The following is a 15,118-nucleotide window of genomic DNA, read 5'->3' as shown; positions in this document are numbered from 1 at the left end:
TTGCTATTGAAGTTAGCAAATTTATAGCTTTATGTTTGTATTTTCAAACGACGGCTGAAGACCTACTTATTCATGTAACACTTCAACTAGCACTTCCTTCCCTGTTTGTTGTATGTGTGTGTATTAAAAAAAAAACTTTGAACAGTGTTTTAGACTCACGGTATCTTAAGTATGTAACCTAGTGAACCAGAGTTAATGTATCCAATGATGGAGACTTAAACACTTTTCTAGGTTGCTCTGGATAAGAGAGTCTGTCACATGCTGTAAATGTAAATGTAGTTAAATGTAGGATCGCTGTTGTGCTAATGGTTGATTAGACTAAGCTTTGTAGCAACATTCTCATTTGTAGCAACGTTCAAACCGAAATTTTATCAACATTGTTAAATTTTTTTTATTATCTGGTTCCTTCTGGTTTCAGCTGAAAATCTGAAGACATTTTAATTTACAGCCTAAAGAAAAGGTGGGAATCATGTCATCAATTGTTTTCTTGTATAGTATAGTGTTATTTATGTCTGTACCTTTGAGAGTCACAAACTGCTGGAACTTGTGTGTCAACACACTCGGCCAATAAATCTGATTCTGGTTCTGATCAAACGTTACCACACTGGAAACCCTGCGGAAACATACAGATTATTCATTAACAACCTCTTAGTCTGGATAAATTTGTTCTCAGTCAATAGGATTTAAAAAAACAACTCAAAAACGCTTGTTGCTTCTTCAATTCAGTGCATTGTGATGTGTGTTCTCGAAATAGACACATTTCCTCAAGGAAGGCGACCTGGACATTCTGGCTTTTAACCGGCGGCAGCTGATTTAGGATTATAGTGTGTTCTAATGTTCACGTCTGCAGGACTCGTACAGACTCAAAAATAAACCTGCTGTTATCCACTCCTTTTATTTTGTGGCATTTTTTTTTGTGCTGGTTTTTTAAGTGTGAACAAATCTGGTGTTATTAGCTTGTTTTAACCTGATGGAATCACAACTGTTGTGAGTGACACAGCTGGTGTGTTGCTGCTGTTTTGTGATGATTGACGTTATTAGTCAACACAGACTCCTTCCATAAATGTTAATAATGATCACTTAAGGAAAAACTTTCAAGCACTATTTAAAAGTTTGGTTTTAACTTTTAGCCTATGTCCACCATATAGGTTTCTATGAATGAGCTGTTACTAGGGAAACAATTGCTTAGATATAACATACTTTTCAATCAATCAGATTCAAGAATTCGACTACACCGAGGTGTATGAACTTTTAGGAAGAGATAACGTGTTCAGGTGTGTTGAAAATAAGGAACGGGAAAATCGTCAGTAGCGGTCGTAATACAACTCCACTATTGTACTGTGTTGTATTTGTATTATAGGGTTTCATGGCACAGAACGATATTTAGCATGGATTGCATTATCCCGGACAGCTAACACGTTTATAGATTACCATAAGCTTATGATAGCTAGCTAGCAGTAAACTCGGTGCAGACAATGTTTGTTTGTTTGGTGCTGAATATTTAGACCTTGCTGTTTTTTGTTTTGTATTCTATGTATTAATTTGTCACACTTTTGTCGCTTCTTTTTTCCTGCTAATGCTAGATCAAGGAAGAAACACCTGATGTCAGTCACTAAATACATGTGAGCTGTGTCAGGAATGCTCTTTATGATCATCATGTTCATAAGAATATGAAGAAAAACAGTATTCCTGACACTTTAATTCATTTTGACCACAAATATTTGCACACAACCGCACACTACTGAAAGATAAATGAGGCCAAACTTAAGAGGTTTTATGCTAATGACTTTCTCCAAAATATCTTTTTAAAGCTCTATTCAGACTGTTTGAGCTTTACATGATGATGTAATTGACGTAATTGGCAAAAAGGCCACGCCCCCAATAACAAGCGCTTAAAATGAAGGACAAAACAATATAGTACATGGAATTACTCTCTATCCCCTTCTCAGTCAATCAGGATTACTTTGACAGATCTCTACAAATTAAATCTAAAAGAAGAAACATAAGTGTTTTTTTCCCTATAAATTAACTGGGTTTATTGTCTGTTAAAATGGTTGATTAACACCGTCATAATGTCCTACTATGATATGTAAACTTTTATAAGTATATTAAACTTGACTTAAAATAAAAATGTTATGATCATAACGTTTGGATTACTGTAGAGGTTGAGACCCGTGTGTGAGGAATCTGACACGTGTTTAGACATGTCCACTGTGATCAGGGAGACGTGGACGTGTTTCTGTTTCAGAGGGTGAAAGTTAAAACATCTATCTCTAATCTGCTTACATCATTTTACAGCTCTTATGTAAGATTTATTACTAAAGTAGAATATCACTCTCTCTCACTCTCAGTCTCTCTCTCGCTTTCTCGCTCTCAGTCTCTCTCTATCTCTCTCTATCTCTCTCTCTCTGTCTCTGTCTCTCTCTCTGTCTCTGTCTCTCTGTCTCGCTCTCAGTCTCTCTCTGTTTCTCTCTCGCTCTCTCTCTCTCTCTCTCTCTCTCTCTCTCTCTCTCTCTCTCTCTCTCTCTCTCTCTCTCTCTCTTGCTCTCTATCTCTCTCTCTCTCTCTTGCTCTCTATCTCTCTCTATCTCTCTCTCTCTGTCTCTTTCTTGCTCTCAGTCTCTCTCTATCTCTCTCTCTCTGTTTCTCTCTCCCTCTCATTCTCTCTCTCTCTCTCTCTCTCTCGCTCTCTCTTGCTCTCTCTCTATCTCTCTTTCTCAGTTTCGCTCTCTCTCTCTGGCTCTCTCTCTCTCTTTCTCTCACACATCTATAAATGTCTACTAAAAAAGCCAGCACATTTAATAAATTAATGTTTCTTTTTCTTAAACAACACGTTTTCTAATCTGGTTATCTTTCCTTTATTATGTGGAGCTTCTGCTGTGCAAATATCTGCGTGAATGAGTCGTTACTAACTAGCACATTAATATAAACTTTTTGTTCATGTTACAGCTGAAATATGTTTTCAGATTATAAAACCCTATATCAGCTGTTTCCAGTCATTTTCTTCAACTATTGCAAATAAAAAAAAATGAAAAATTGCATAGCTACACCTCATCCAAGTGTTGCTATTGTTTCAGCATTTCATTCAGCCCTGCTTTTGGGTTCACTTTTATTAAATAAAAGTAGATTTTATCCTTCTGTTCTAATCTCTTCATGGATTATGTAAATCTTTTTTTTTGTTTGATTTCTTTTTCAATTACTGCAGCGTAATGTTTTGTCAGGAGGCGACCACCCCGTCCTCCAGACCTCCCTCTGATAAAATCAAATAAACACCAGTGTGTGTTGTTCCAGTTCCAAAACCAGTTCTGCTTTTGTGTGTGGTGTGTGTTCTCTGTAGCCGTTGGTTTGCGGCGATGTTTTGTGTGGGTCGAGATGCTCGGTGAGTGTCGAGTGCAGGACGTTCTGCTCGAGCAGCTCTGCAGTAGCTCCTTAGAGCCCGGGGGTAATATGGGTCATTAGTGCTCTGTGTGAGCTGCACTTAGCTCTAATGCTGTGTTTAAAAATCCATGTAATCAGCTTGATCTCTTTAATAGATGCTCTGTGCCTAGGGTTTTGTTTAGATGACTTGTAAGGAGAAATGTGTCCTTGTTGGAAAAAGTGTATATAAAAACCAGAACTGGTGAATTAAATATTTCACCCATGGGCGTCGGAACCATTATATGTGGGTGGGACAGGACCCTCCAGCTTTTTATTTGCTCCCGACGCCCATGATTTCAGCAGTCACATGGATGCTGTGTTGTACGCCATGTTTCTGTGTTTCTGTTTCAGTCCTAAGACCTGTTCTGTTGTCTCGTCTTTAGAACTTAATTGGCTGTGTGGTTAATCAGCTCATATTGACTGAGATCATATTATTCACAGCTTGTTTTTTTTTTTTTTCCAGAAATGAGCAATTGATGGCATTGTGTTTCAGAGCTTGAACTAATGGCGCCTGAAACTAATGGTGCCCTAAAGTAATGAGGATGGTAGAAATTGGGCTCCAGGTGGAACAGTGCCCTGTAGACTGTAGAAATAGTCATAGGAAGGGTTATTAGTCCAAATTGGTAAAATTGTCCCAGGGCAGTAGAAGACTGAAAAAAAGTGTCCCTTGGGCATTAGAAATAGGCTCTCTGAGATAAATATGTACCCGGGGACCATAGAAATAGTGGCATCTTCAATAATAACTGGTTTTCTTTCACATGCATTCAACTACTTGTACTTTATTTTAAACCTTATGTTCTTGCATCTACTTCCACTTCTACTAATCTTCAGTGTTTCCTGTTCCTCTGAATCCTCTGTGGTTTTGTTTCATAACTTAACAGGTACCATTCAGGACTTTAGAAATCCAGATCAGCGAGTATAGATCTCTGCTTACGTTTCAGCGCCTGTATTCTTTTGTTAAATCTGTTGGGTGGAGTTCAGTGAATGTGCTGTGGAGATTTGATGGACTGAGGTTCTGCATTTTCAGGTTGCAATGTAAGCAAAGTGACAAATCATTGTGACACCATGACAGAGCATTGATCCTGCGAGTAAGGAATAAAACACTGTCTCTTGTGCAGTTTCAGGAAAATAATCTGCACTCAGATGAAGCAGAGTTACATGAAATTGATTGACTGAATTCGGACCGATCAGAATCCAGATTTCACAAACGGTAGGAATGTCTGTGAATGTGGCGATTTAAAATTTACATTTACGGTATTTAGCAGACTTAATTATCAAGAGCGATGTATAAAAGTGCTTTTAAGTCTCTATCGATGAATACATTACCGCTGGTTCACTAGGTTACAGACTTAGGATACCATCAATCTAAAACTTTTTATATATATATATATATATATATATATATATATATATATATATACACGTGTGTATATATATATATATATACACACGTGTATATATATATATATATATATATATATATATATATATATATATATATATATATATATATATATATATACACGTATATATATATATATATATATATATATATATATATATATATACATGTAAAAATAGGGACAAAGTGCTAGTTCAAGCTTTGATTTTGATATTATATGAATTGCAACAGGTCGGTTTATAGTGTGATGTGGTTCCATGCTTTTGTCTCTTTTGGTAATTAAATAAATATATAAATAAAGACCGGCTCACGTAGGAGTGGAGACTGGAACCACGTTGTTCCACACATGCTCCACTTCCGTGCTTTGATAAAACAGGATATAGTCGTCAGGTCTCGGTTAGTTAGGCGCTGGAAGAGTCTGGATGGGACAGCGCTCCCTGTGGCCTTGGCCAGCTCACCCAAGGGCATGCTGGGAAACGGGGATCGTTTAAGCGCCCAAACAGGATGTCATTCAAAAAATGGCCTCTGTTGTAAAAGGTTGCAACAGGGTGGGAATAGGTCACGAATTAGGAAAACAAAAGAGCTACTTCCTGTACCTCTACCGCTACCAAATCCCAGATGACAGGATTTATTGAGTCTCGCAGTGACAACTCCCTTCACAATTGTTAGCTGTGTTCATCAGTCAGGGTCTTGTTTCTATATTAATAGTCTGACTGAGTGATGTTAAAAACATTTACTTTTTAAAAGTTAAGAGTACTACACTGTTAGCGCAAGAGATTACATCCTGTTTTAATTTATTTCGGCTTCAAGGAAGTTCACCAGAACGTATAAACAAAAGTGCTGCTACAGCCACTGTAATAAAATAAACCTACACACCTAATCACACTGTATGTGGTAATGATGCACAATGTGGCCAGACATTTTTGGATCAACAACCACATTGTTTTTGTTGAACATCATATTTCAGATTTATTCCTCTTTTGCAGTTATAATGTGCTCCACTCTTCTGGGAAGGCTTTCCACTAGATGTCAGAACCTGGCTGTTCATTCAGCTAGCAGAGCATCAGTGAGGTCAGGCGCTGATGTTGTGTGAGGAAGCCTGGGTTGAGGTCCGGTCACAGCAATGTCAAATGTCGTTGAAACAGTTGTTCTTTAATCATTTTCTCCTGTTTGATGGGTGTTTAAAGGGTATTTCTGGAATGCACATTAGCAACACGAAAGACTGGACTTGTTCATGGTGGAGTGCACATTATTGTCAATTTAACAACTGAAATAGTTCCTTACAAAGTAAAAGCCAGTATTCAGTAATTGCGTCTTAAAAGTTTTATTTGATGGAATCTTCATCTCATGTCATCAGTGTTGAATCGGGTCTCTGAAGTTAATTGAAGTGTATGAAATTCTTGCTTATGTACGTTATGGTATTTTCTACAATTTGAGTCAGCCAAGTTCCAGTTCAAGGCAGTTTTGCCCCTTTTCCACCGAGGCAGTTTGAGTGCTGGTTCGGAGCCTAATTTAGAACCAGTTCTTTCTTTTTCGACAGCCAAAGCACCGGCTCTGAACCAGGAAAAGTGGTTCTTAAGTAGCACCAAAACGTTGCTGGTCTAGACTTAAGAACCGCTTGTGTCAGAGGCTGTGGGTGGAGCTACGTTTAGATAATGTACCTTAAGTATACTAATGTTTAATACACTTTCACTTTACCTCAGTATGATCAATTATCAGCACACATGATAGTAAGTAGCTACATGCTAAGGCTAATTTTTTTCTGTGTTAATGATAAAATAATGTTATGTACTTTCTCGATTACAACCTCCGTTTATACAGATTACATGGAGCTGCACGTACACGTTGGATTCGCCGCGTTTGGGTGTTAATGTAGGTTCACAAAGCCATGAGCATTAACAGTAAAGCAACATCTGCCATTGTTGTGTTTGTGTTGGTCACTGCTGCGCTAACGTTGCTGGGAAACGTGACACGTATACAGTGACGTCAGACTCGGCTCTGTGATGCTCTCTAACCGATGGAAAGGCAAACCGGTTCTTAGAAGGTTCGCCAGTGGAACCGAATTTGAACCAGCACCAGTGCTAGCTCTGGTTGTTAAGAGTGAACATTCCATCCAATTTGAAAATATTTTCTGAATGTTAAGCAACACAGCTAACAAACTGGATAACAGGCACAACAACTGCCCTACAACATCGAGTCACATGGGTCATGCGTCAAATGCCATTGTATTTAAATATCTCAACTTCTCAGACAGCATTTTCAGATTTATCCACTTGAGAGCGTATTTGTTTGAAAAGCTTTTTTGTTTTTTGCTGGATGAAACAAAAACGTTGTCTCACTGGACAGAAAGCTAAAACATGGAGAAAAACATGTGTTTTCAATTTATCTGAATTAATGTAGACTGAGAGTACTGCAGGGCCTAATGCAGGGGTGGGCAAACTTTTTAGCTCGCGGGCCACAATGGTTTCTAAAATTTGACAGAGGAGCTGGGCCAGAATAGGAGATTGGTGTGTTTGTGTGAACTAATATAAATTAAATGTAAAAACCTGAACCATGCATTATTTTAAAAATTCGCCTTTGGAGAAAGGCTTACTGGCCTTTGCTAATTTGAATGCCAGCAAAAATCTTGCCTTAGTACTTGACTCTTGAATCACAGTTTGTCTGTGAAAAAGGTTTTGCTGAGTCTGTAAATTAGCCGTCAATCTGAGCTGTAGCCGCCCGTTCTTGTGGAGACTGTTTACTAGCGTAGTTAGCATGTTTTGTGGCAAAATGACGGCTGATTATATAGACGACTGCTACAGTTTCTTGGCATATCAGACATACAGCTGTAGATCGGACTTCAGTGAAAAAATATTTTGTTGTCCACTCTTTATTGAACACTCGGCACTCACTGTCTACTTTTCTTTTCTTCGGTCCGCTCATTTTTTACTGAAGGGCTGAAAGTGCAAAGTGACAAAATGAAGTAGAGAGTAACTGTAATGCATCACACTCAAGGGTCAATGTCTTCGGGGTATGCCATCTGCTGGGGAAAGATGGGAATTACAGCTGGGTAAAATGATTGTGGTGTCTTTATAATAAAATTTTATTTAATAATAACTTGGGCGAGTTCTGCGTGCCGGATTAAAAAGCCCAACGGGCCGTAGTTTGCCCATGTCTGGCCTATTGGTTGTCGTCCTCCTCCCTTTAAAGGTCAAAGTTACAATGAGCTTCATTTAGCAATCGATCTCTAAGGTTGTCTAAATGTTTGCGTGAGCCAAATGGATAAAAAAATTTCCATCGTATTTATGAAAGATTCAAAAGTTGATCTGCCATAATGTATAAAATATGTATAAAGCACAGCTCATTTGCATGTAGCGACACCCACAAAATTCCATAAATGGTAAAATGGTAAAATGTACAGGCTGCTGGAAGCATGACATGACTGATCAGGGGCTGAAAGACTACAGACGGAAGTAAATTTGATCATAATTAAATTATTTGTTTTATTTGTTATCATTTATGGGTTTGTTTTAGCTCGTTTTCTTTTTTTTAATATATGCATTAATTAATGCAGAGAACATAAAAAAAACTTGTTTTCGTTAAATGTTGCGGATGGAGCTCTTGGTCCCTGATTCAAAGTCGATCAAGTCGAGGTTTAAGGTTCATCTTCAGCCAGGAACGTTCCACCAGCATTTTATTGGATGTGCCCAGAAGCAGTGAAGCTGCTTCTAGTTCTAGTGCCTGCTATAGTAAAACTCATAGAGAATTAGAAGCAGGGGTGTTACTCAGCTCTACTCTTTCATCCTCCTTAACTCTTACCATTTTTCTCATCCAAAGGATGAAATGTTCTGTTGCCGGATTATGTTCTTCAGTTTACTGTGTAGAATTTGTGTTGAGCAAAGCTACACAAAGACGTTCTGTCATTTTGGACATCATCCATAAGGGGATTATTCCACTCTTAATCTTGCGTGACCTGAAAACCTTATTCTTACATGATTGTTTCATAACGGGCTTTAATCATATTTGATTGACTGCTCTGTTGGATACTGATTGTTCAGTAGGTGCTGATTTGATTTGATTTTCCTGAGAGTATTTGTCTCAAAACTGTGTGGGGACTCTAGAGGATTGTGTGATAATGGGCTGAAATTGGTGGCCATTTTAACAATACAAAAATTTCATGCAAAAGATAATGATTGGTTGATAAAAATAAATATCGAATAAATTCATTGTGTATAGATCATTTTAGTCTTAACATTCAAGTTTTAATGGAAAAAAGCACACTTGTTTACCTAAAACTACATTTTTTTTTTTACCAGTCTTCTCCTTTCTATAGATATCGTTTACTTTTGTTTGTTTCTTTAAATCTCAGTGTTTGCTTGTAGACTTGGTGGTTTTCTGTCTGTCGGGCAGCACGAAGGTCAGAGCGTTTGCTCTGTCGCTGTTATTTTCTGTCTGCATGGCAGTTAGACATCAGTGTTGTTTAAACTTGGCACTTGATGTTGTCCTGGATGGCACACAGGCTGCGATAATCACCACCTTTCCTGCTCTCGCTGTGAGAATGAATGGATGGAATGAATGAACATTGTCTTTTGTGTACTAAGGAGGTTTGGGCTTCCTACAAGTCCCCCGTTCGGGCAGCTAGTCACTGTTTCAGGACTTTCCTGTTGTTTGTTGTTGAACCAGTCTGGCAAATGTCCCAGCCCTCAGTGGTGGAAATGTCCAGCAGTGCCAACGCAAAGTACAAAAAAAAAAACAAAACACTTAAACTGACTTTTACTTCACACAGTACATATCAGAATGATTTCAAGCTAAATTTCACTTGCTAACAGCGTACAACTCGTAACAATACACGGTTGTTTGTGTTATTTTAAAGAAAGTGCCATGTCGACCTGCTGCACGAGGAAACTATTGAAATATGATCTTGCTACGTTTCTCGGTGCAGTCAGATTCCTGTGGAGCTTGAAATCTTCAAAGTTTTGAGCGGAGTTAGAATCTTGAGGTCGAAACATTAAGACAAGATAATTACTCAAAAAGTCAGGCTTTTGAGACGGATCAAAGCATTCTGTGAAGTGGAAATTTTGAGTTCAGATCAGTTAAAATTGTAGATTTGAAGATTTTAAGATTCTAAATAAAATTCTGATTTCTCTCAATATTACATCAGAATTGCGACTCAAAATCATTACGCATTGTCTCACGTTTTATTCTCACAATCAGACGTTTATGATAATTAGGCGAAAGCTTGAGGTTAATAAAAAATCTGAATTTCAAGGTAGTGAAGTCAAGGTCAAGATTCTGAGGTGAGCTAATGACGGGAGAAAAGTGACAGTTTGTGCTTAAGCTTTTACATTTCAGTGACTTCAGTCACAAGACTTTGACTTTGCCAGTGAACAACACTATAAACCTCTAATCTGTATACAGTCGTTTGTACTCAGGAAGATGAAACAGTTCTCTCAAGTGTCAAGTCGAGCGAACAGAAAGAAGGAAACGAGTTCTGTCTGAAGCAGAGCCAGGATTAGGATCCAACATTTATATTTAGGCCTCTATAAATAAGCGACACACTAAGTGTTCATTTCTGTAAAAAAAAAAAAAAGATAATTAGATTTGATTACAATCTTACCGTGAACCTGATTAGTGTGAAAATACCTGATATTATGAACCAGACTTTTAAGTTATGATGATAAGAAATGAACAGAAAAGTTATGTATATAGGAAAATTGTTCCTTTTTCATTCTTATAACAACAATAAAACATAACAAACTCCTTTTCCTGATGTTATGGCAGGGAAGTAATCTCACATGTTTTTCACTTTTTTTTTTTTTTTTTTTTTCCCAGGACATTTTCCAGGTCAAACATACTCCATCCTTAACCTTCTTATCGAATTCCTTCCTTTCAGGCTTTTGTTTTTGTCATGCTGCTTATACGTGAGTGTAAAGATGGAAAAAAGAAGAGAGAAAAAAAAAGACACTGTATTTGTTCTGTATTTAAGTCTTTATTTTCTTTCAATTCCATAAAACAATCATACATTTTTTTTATCTGCATAAACAAAAACAAAAAAATTTATGCAGAAAATAATGATTTTATTAATGAAAAAATATCTGCCTGAGAAATATTTCTACTTTAAAACTCTTGCAAAGTTTAAAATAAACAAATAAAACACTTTATAATATTAAATTTCAATGTTTTAATAGTTTAAATTATGAACTTTTTTAGTTTGTGATTTAAAAAGATAAGTAAATGTTTACAGTCAATATACACTAAATATTAGAAAAGAGAACTGTGGTCAAATTTATCTTGAGGCTATCGGTGTGTCGTTATATTGAACATCTCAGAGGGACTTTTTTTTTTATACATTCTTTATTTTACTCAATTCTTTTTCTTTCCTTCCTTCTTTTTCCTTTTTTCTCTCTGCATGACCTCTGGCTATAGAAGATTCAGAGGTATGGTGCAGCTCCACAGATTGTTCCTGCACTGTGTGTGTGTGTTAATTTAAATCATCATGAATTTATCCAGAGGTGTTCAGACTGTTGGGCAGGAGGGTGTGGTGCAGTGTGTGTGAGAGAAAGAGAACTCATTTTAATAACATAATATTCCAAAAGAATCCAGCGGATGAGATAAAACCTGCCCAAGTTTGACTGATCTGTAATGACTGACTTAGGAACACTTGGAATAAAGACAGACGGACCGACAGACGGACGGACGGACAGACAGACAGACAGACGGACAGACAGACGGACAGACAGACAGATGGCTCAGAAAGTAGCTCATTGGGTTAAAATATTTTTTATTATATTAATTATTAATTACACCACAGTGGTTTCCAATCTGCCCTGCGATGGGTTGGCACTCCGTCCAGGGTGTATCCTGCCTTGATGCCCGATGATGCCTGAGATAGGCACAGGCTCCCCGTGACCCGAGGTAGTTCGGATAAGCGATAGAAGATGAATGAGTGAGTGAATGGTTTCCAATCTTGAATCTGATTGATCAGAAGGTGCGTGTTGTGTAGCAGCCGTAACATAGAGGACACGAAGTTTATGTTCATTCTTCTAGTAGGTTGTTTCTATAGTAACAGCTACATTTACATAATCAACACATTTTAAACTGTGGTGATGATTAAAGTAAAACGCATAATCACTGCAGCTTTAGCTCATGTGCATAACGACGTATTAAACGTCATCTTTGGCGCCTCCTGGTGGTGATGCTATTTAATGGTTTTCAGTTAGCGCTGAATCAGTTTAATAAAGAGATGATAACAGTTTTACTGTCTAATCTGCCTCACTGTATCGTTCACACTTAATGAAAAACTTTTTCTTTCCAGAAAGGTCCGTATCTGTTGCCTACAGAAACACATCCTGAAAAGGTTCCTATTTCAGGGTTCTTAAAAAAGTTCCTGTGGTTCTTTTTCTTTTTTCCACATGATATTTTTTTTCTTTTTATCACATGTACAGAATATTGTCATTTTTTCTATCCTTTTTTTCCCTTTCTTTTGAGATAAACAAAATCTTTCTTCTGACAGTATTAATGTAAATCTGCACTACTATAAGAGTTAAATACTTAACACCTTCTGACCAATCACAATGTGTTTATAGAGTTCATTTTCATGGTGATGTAGCGGCTCTGTATCTCATTGTAGTCACTAGTTTACTTCATACAGCCACTAGAGGGCGACGTCGCACTGTACAAGAGTTCATATCACATTAAACTGTGTGTGTGTGTGTGTGTGTGTGTGTGTGTGTTTGCATATAACAGTCCATTTAGGGCCTGAATTTTCTCCAGCACTCATAATATTATTTATTCTTTTACATTTCTGAATTTTTTTTTTCAGATTTATATATAATCAAGTCGTTTATTATAAAAAGTCAATAATTGAGTTTAATGTGCTTTTAGCGCCCCCTGATGGTCATAACAAAATCACAAAACCCAACAGTGAAAGTCACATCTTTACTCACTGCAGCTTCCCTCATGCCTCAGTGTGGAAAAATATAAAGATATAGATATTAAAATAAAAAAAAAAAGTATTTCATTAATCTTTAAAAGTTTAAAGATAAAGTTTAAAAGTTAAAGTTTATTTTGTTTATTTTTTTTTCTTATTTATTTCAATTACTCAGTCTGTTTATTAATTTTTGATAGCATTTATTTTTTATTAGTATATTAAGAAATTATTTTCATCTTTCTTTATTTTTGACACTTTTTGGTTAAGTATTTAGTTTTTCATTTTTATTCTTGTTTGATTATTTGAGAATATTTCTGCTGTCTTTCTAATTTTTTTTACAACTTTTTTATTACAATATTTAGGTAAATACCAAATCTTTATTTTCAATTATAGAATCTTTTTCCATTGTCCGTAGTGTGTGATTGCGTGAGTGAATGAGAGTGTGTGTGTGCCCTGTGATGGGTTGGCACTCCGTCCAGGGTGTATCCTGCCTTGATGCCCGATGACGCCTGAGATAGGCACAGGCTCCCCGTGACCCGAGGTAGTTCGGATAAGCGGTAGAAATGAGTGAGAATCTTTTTCCTATTATCTGTTTTTTTTATTTGTAGAAATTTTTCGTCTCGAGGTGTGTTACGGACACGGAGGTTTATAGAGCTTCCATAAAGTCAGAGGTGTTGTTTCAGTTTGTCATGTTATCCTACACTAGTTTTGTTCTCTCTTGTATATTCCCCACCCCCTGGGGGCGTGTTTTCTCTGCAGTGTGGCAGTTTATTAGCAGTAAACATGGTTCATCGGTGTTTATGTACACAGCCTTCTCTCTCTCTCTCTCTCTCTCTCTCTCTCTCTCTCTCTCTCTCTCTCTCTCTCGCTGCCCCCACACCCACCCCCGCATCTGCTCTTATCCAACAGCAGAAGTGTTTTCCAGCTTAACTCTCCATATCATTCACAAACACGCATCTCTTATGGGAAAGAGGCCCAGCCATGATAAATCTGTGATTACAGTCCCAGCATGGTTGGTGGCCTTTGTATTCTCACACACACACACACACGCACACACACATGCACACACAGATGCACTTCACCAGCAAGTTCTCTGTGAGCTTTGATCTTCGTTTCTGCTGTGTGGTGTTTGATCTGCCTTATTGGTGCCATATTAAGGGACAAGAAGCAGCATTAAGGCGGCCGTCGGAATATTTTGCCTCGTTTTGACGTTAATTCGTGGGGGTCTGACAGTCGCTGGTGTGTTTAGAGTCCAGTGGAAGCTTGCTTTGTGAAGTGGATTTGCTTGCAGCGTTGTAACACATGTATATATCTGTTGTGGCTTTCAGAAGGGGTGCGATAAGTTATTGGGCATCAAGTTAGGGGTATGAGGCCTTGGGTATGGGTTTTCGGTTATCTCGTTCTAGTTCTGGGGTAACAGTTATGGGGTATCAGGTCCTACCTATGGGGTTTCAGGTATGGGCTAAGTATCAGGGATGGGGTGTCAGTGTCAAGTATTGGTCAAGTTCTGGTATTGTGCTTGTTTAATCACATCTGTTAACAATGTACGACATCATCATGTCAATTTACATGCTTCAGTATGTTATAACACTAATATATACTTTTCTAAGTCACTCTTAAAAAGGCATCTGCCAAATGGTGTAAATGTAAATTAATGACCAAAGCAAAGTAGCTGCAACCTCTTAGATAAAACAGTTATTTTGGTTTTTTTTTTGCAGTTTGCTGCTTTCTGAAGAATGTTTAGAATATCTTTTCCAATTTATCTTTATTATTTTCTTATTATTCTCAACAACATTTCTCTCATGTTGTCTTTTGTACTGCCCCCTCTCTTTCTTTCTCTCTCTCTCTCTCTCTCTCTCTCTCTCTCTCTCTCTCTCTTTCTTTGTCTCTCTCTCTCTTTCTGTGTGTCTCTCTCTCTGTCTCTGTCTCTGTGTTGCTCTCTCTCTTTCTCTCTCTCTCACTGTCTCTCTCTCTCTTTCTTTCTGTCTCTCTCTTTCTCTCTCTCTTTCTCTCTCTCTCACTGTCTCTCTCTCTCTTTCTTTCTGTCTCTCTCTTTCTCTCTCTCTCTTTCTCTCTCTCTCACTGTCTCTCTCTCACTCTCTCTCTCTTTCTGTGTGTCTCTCTCTCACTGTCTCTCTGTCTCTCTCTCTCGCTCTCTCTCTCTCTCGCTCTCTCTTTCAGTGTTTCAGAACTCTGTGCTGTAAAGGTCCGCCTCCCCCCAGACCGGAGTATGATGTAGTGTGTATCGGGTTGACGGGCTCCGGTAAGACCAGCCTGCTGTCCAGACTGTGCAACGAAGCCGCCGACACTATAGTACCTACCACAGGTCAAAACAAACACACACACACACACGCACATCCATGCACAGATCAAATCTCCATCCCTGACAC

General features: G+C 37.8%; 1 protein-coding gene across 1 annotated transcript in view; it reads left to right on the top strand.

The window, feature by feature from the left end:
* arl15b (ADP-ribosylation factor-like 15b) overlaps positions 1–15,118 on the top strand; it is a 60,661-nt gene that overhangs the window by 2,264 nt on the left and 43,279 nt on the right. Inside the window, exon 2 of the mRNA XM_060895772.1 lies at positions 14,910–15,054. Coding sequence (XP_060751755.1) covers positions 14,910–15,054 — 145 coding nt within the window. The remainder of the gene's footprint in view (positions 1–14,909; positions 15,055–15,118) is intronic.

This window comes from Tachysurus vachellii, chromosome 20 (assembly GCF_030014155.1).
Source record: "Tachysurus vachellii isolate PV-2020 chromosome 20, HZAU_Pvac_v1, whole genome shotgun sequence".
Classification (NCBI taxonomy): Eukaryota; Metazoa; Chordata; class Actinopteri; order Siluriformes; family Bagridae; genus Tachysurus; species Tachysurus vachellii.
The sequence above is the reverse complement of the archived record's forward strand: the minus strand, read 5'-3'. Positions and strand labels throughout refer to the sequence as shown.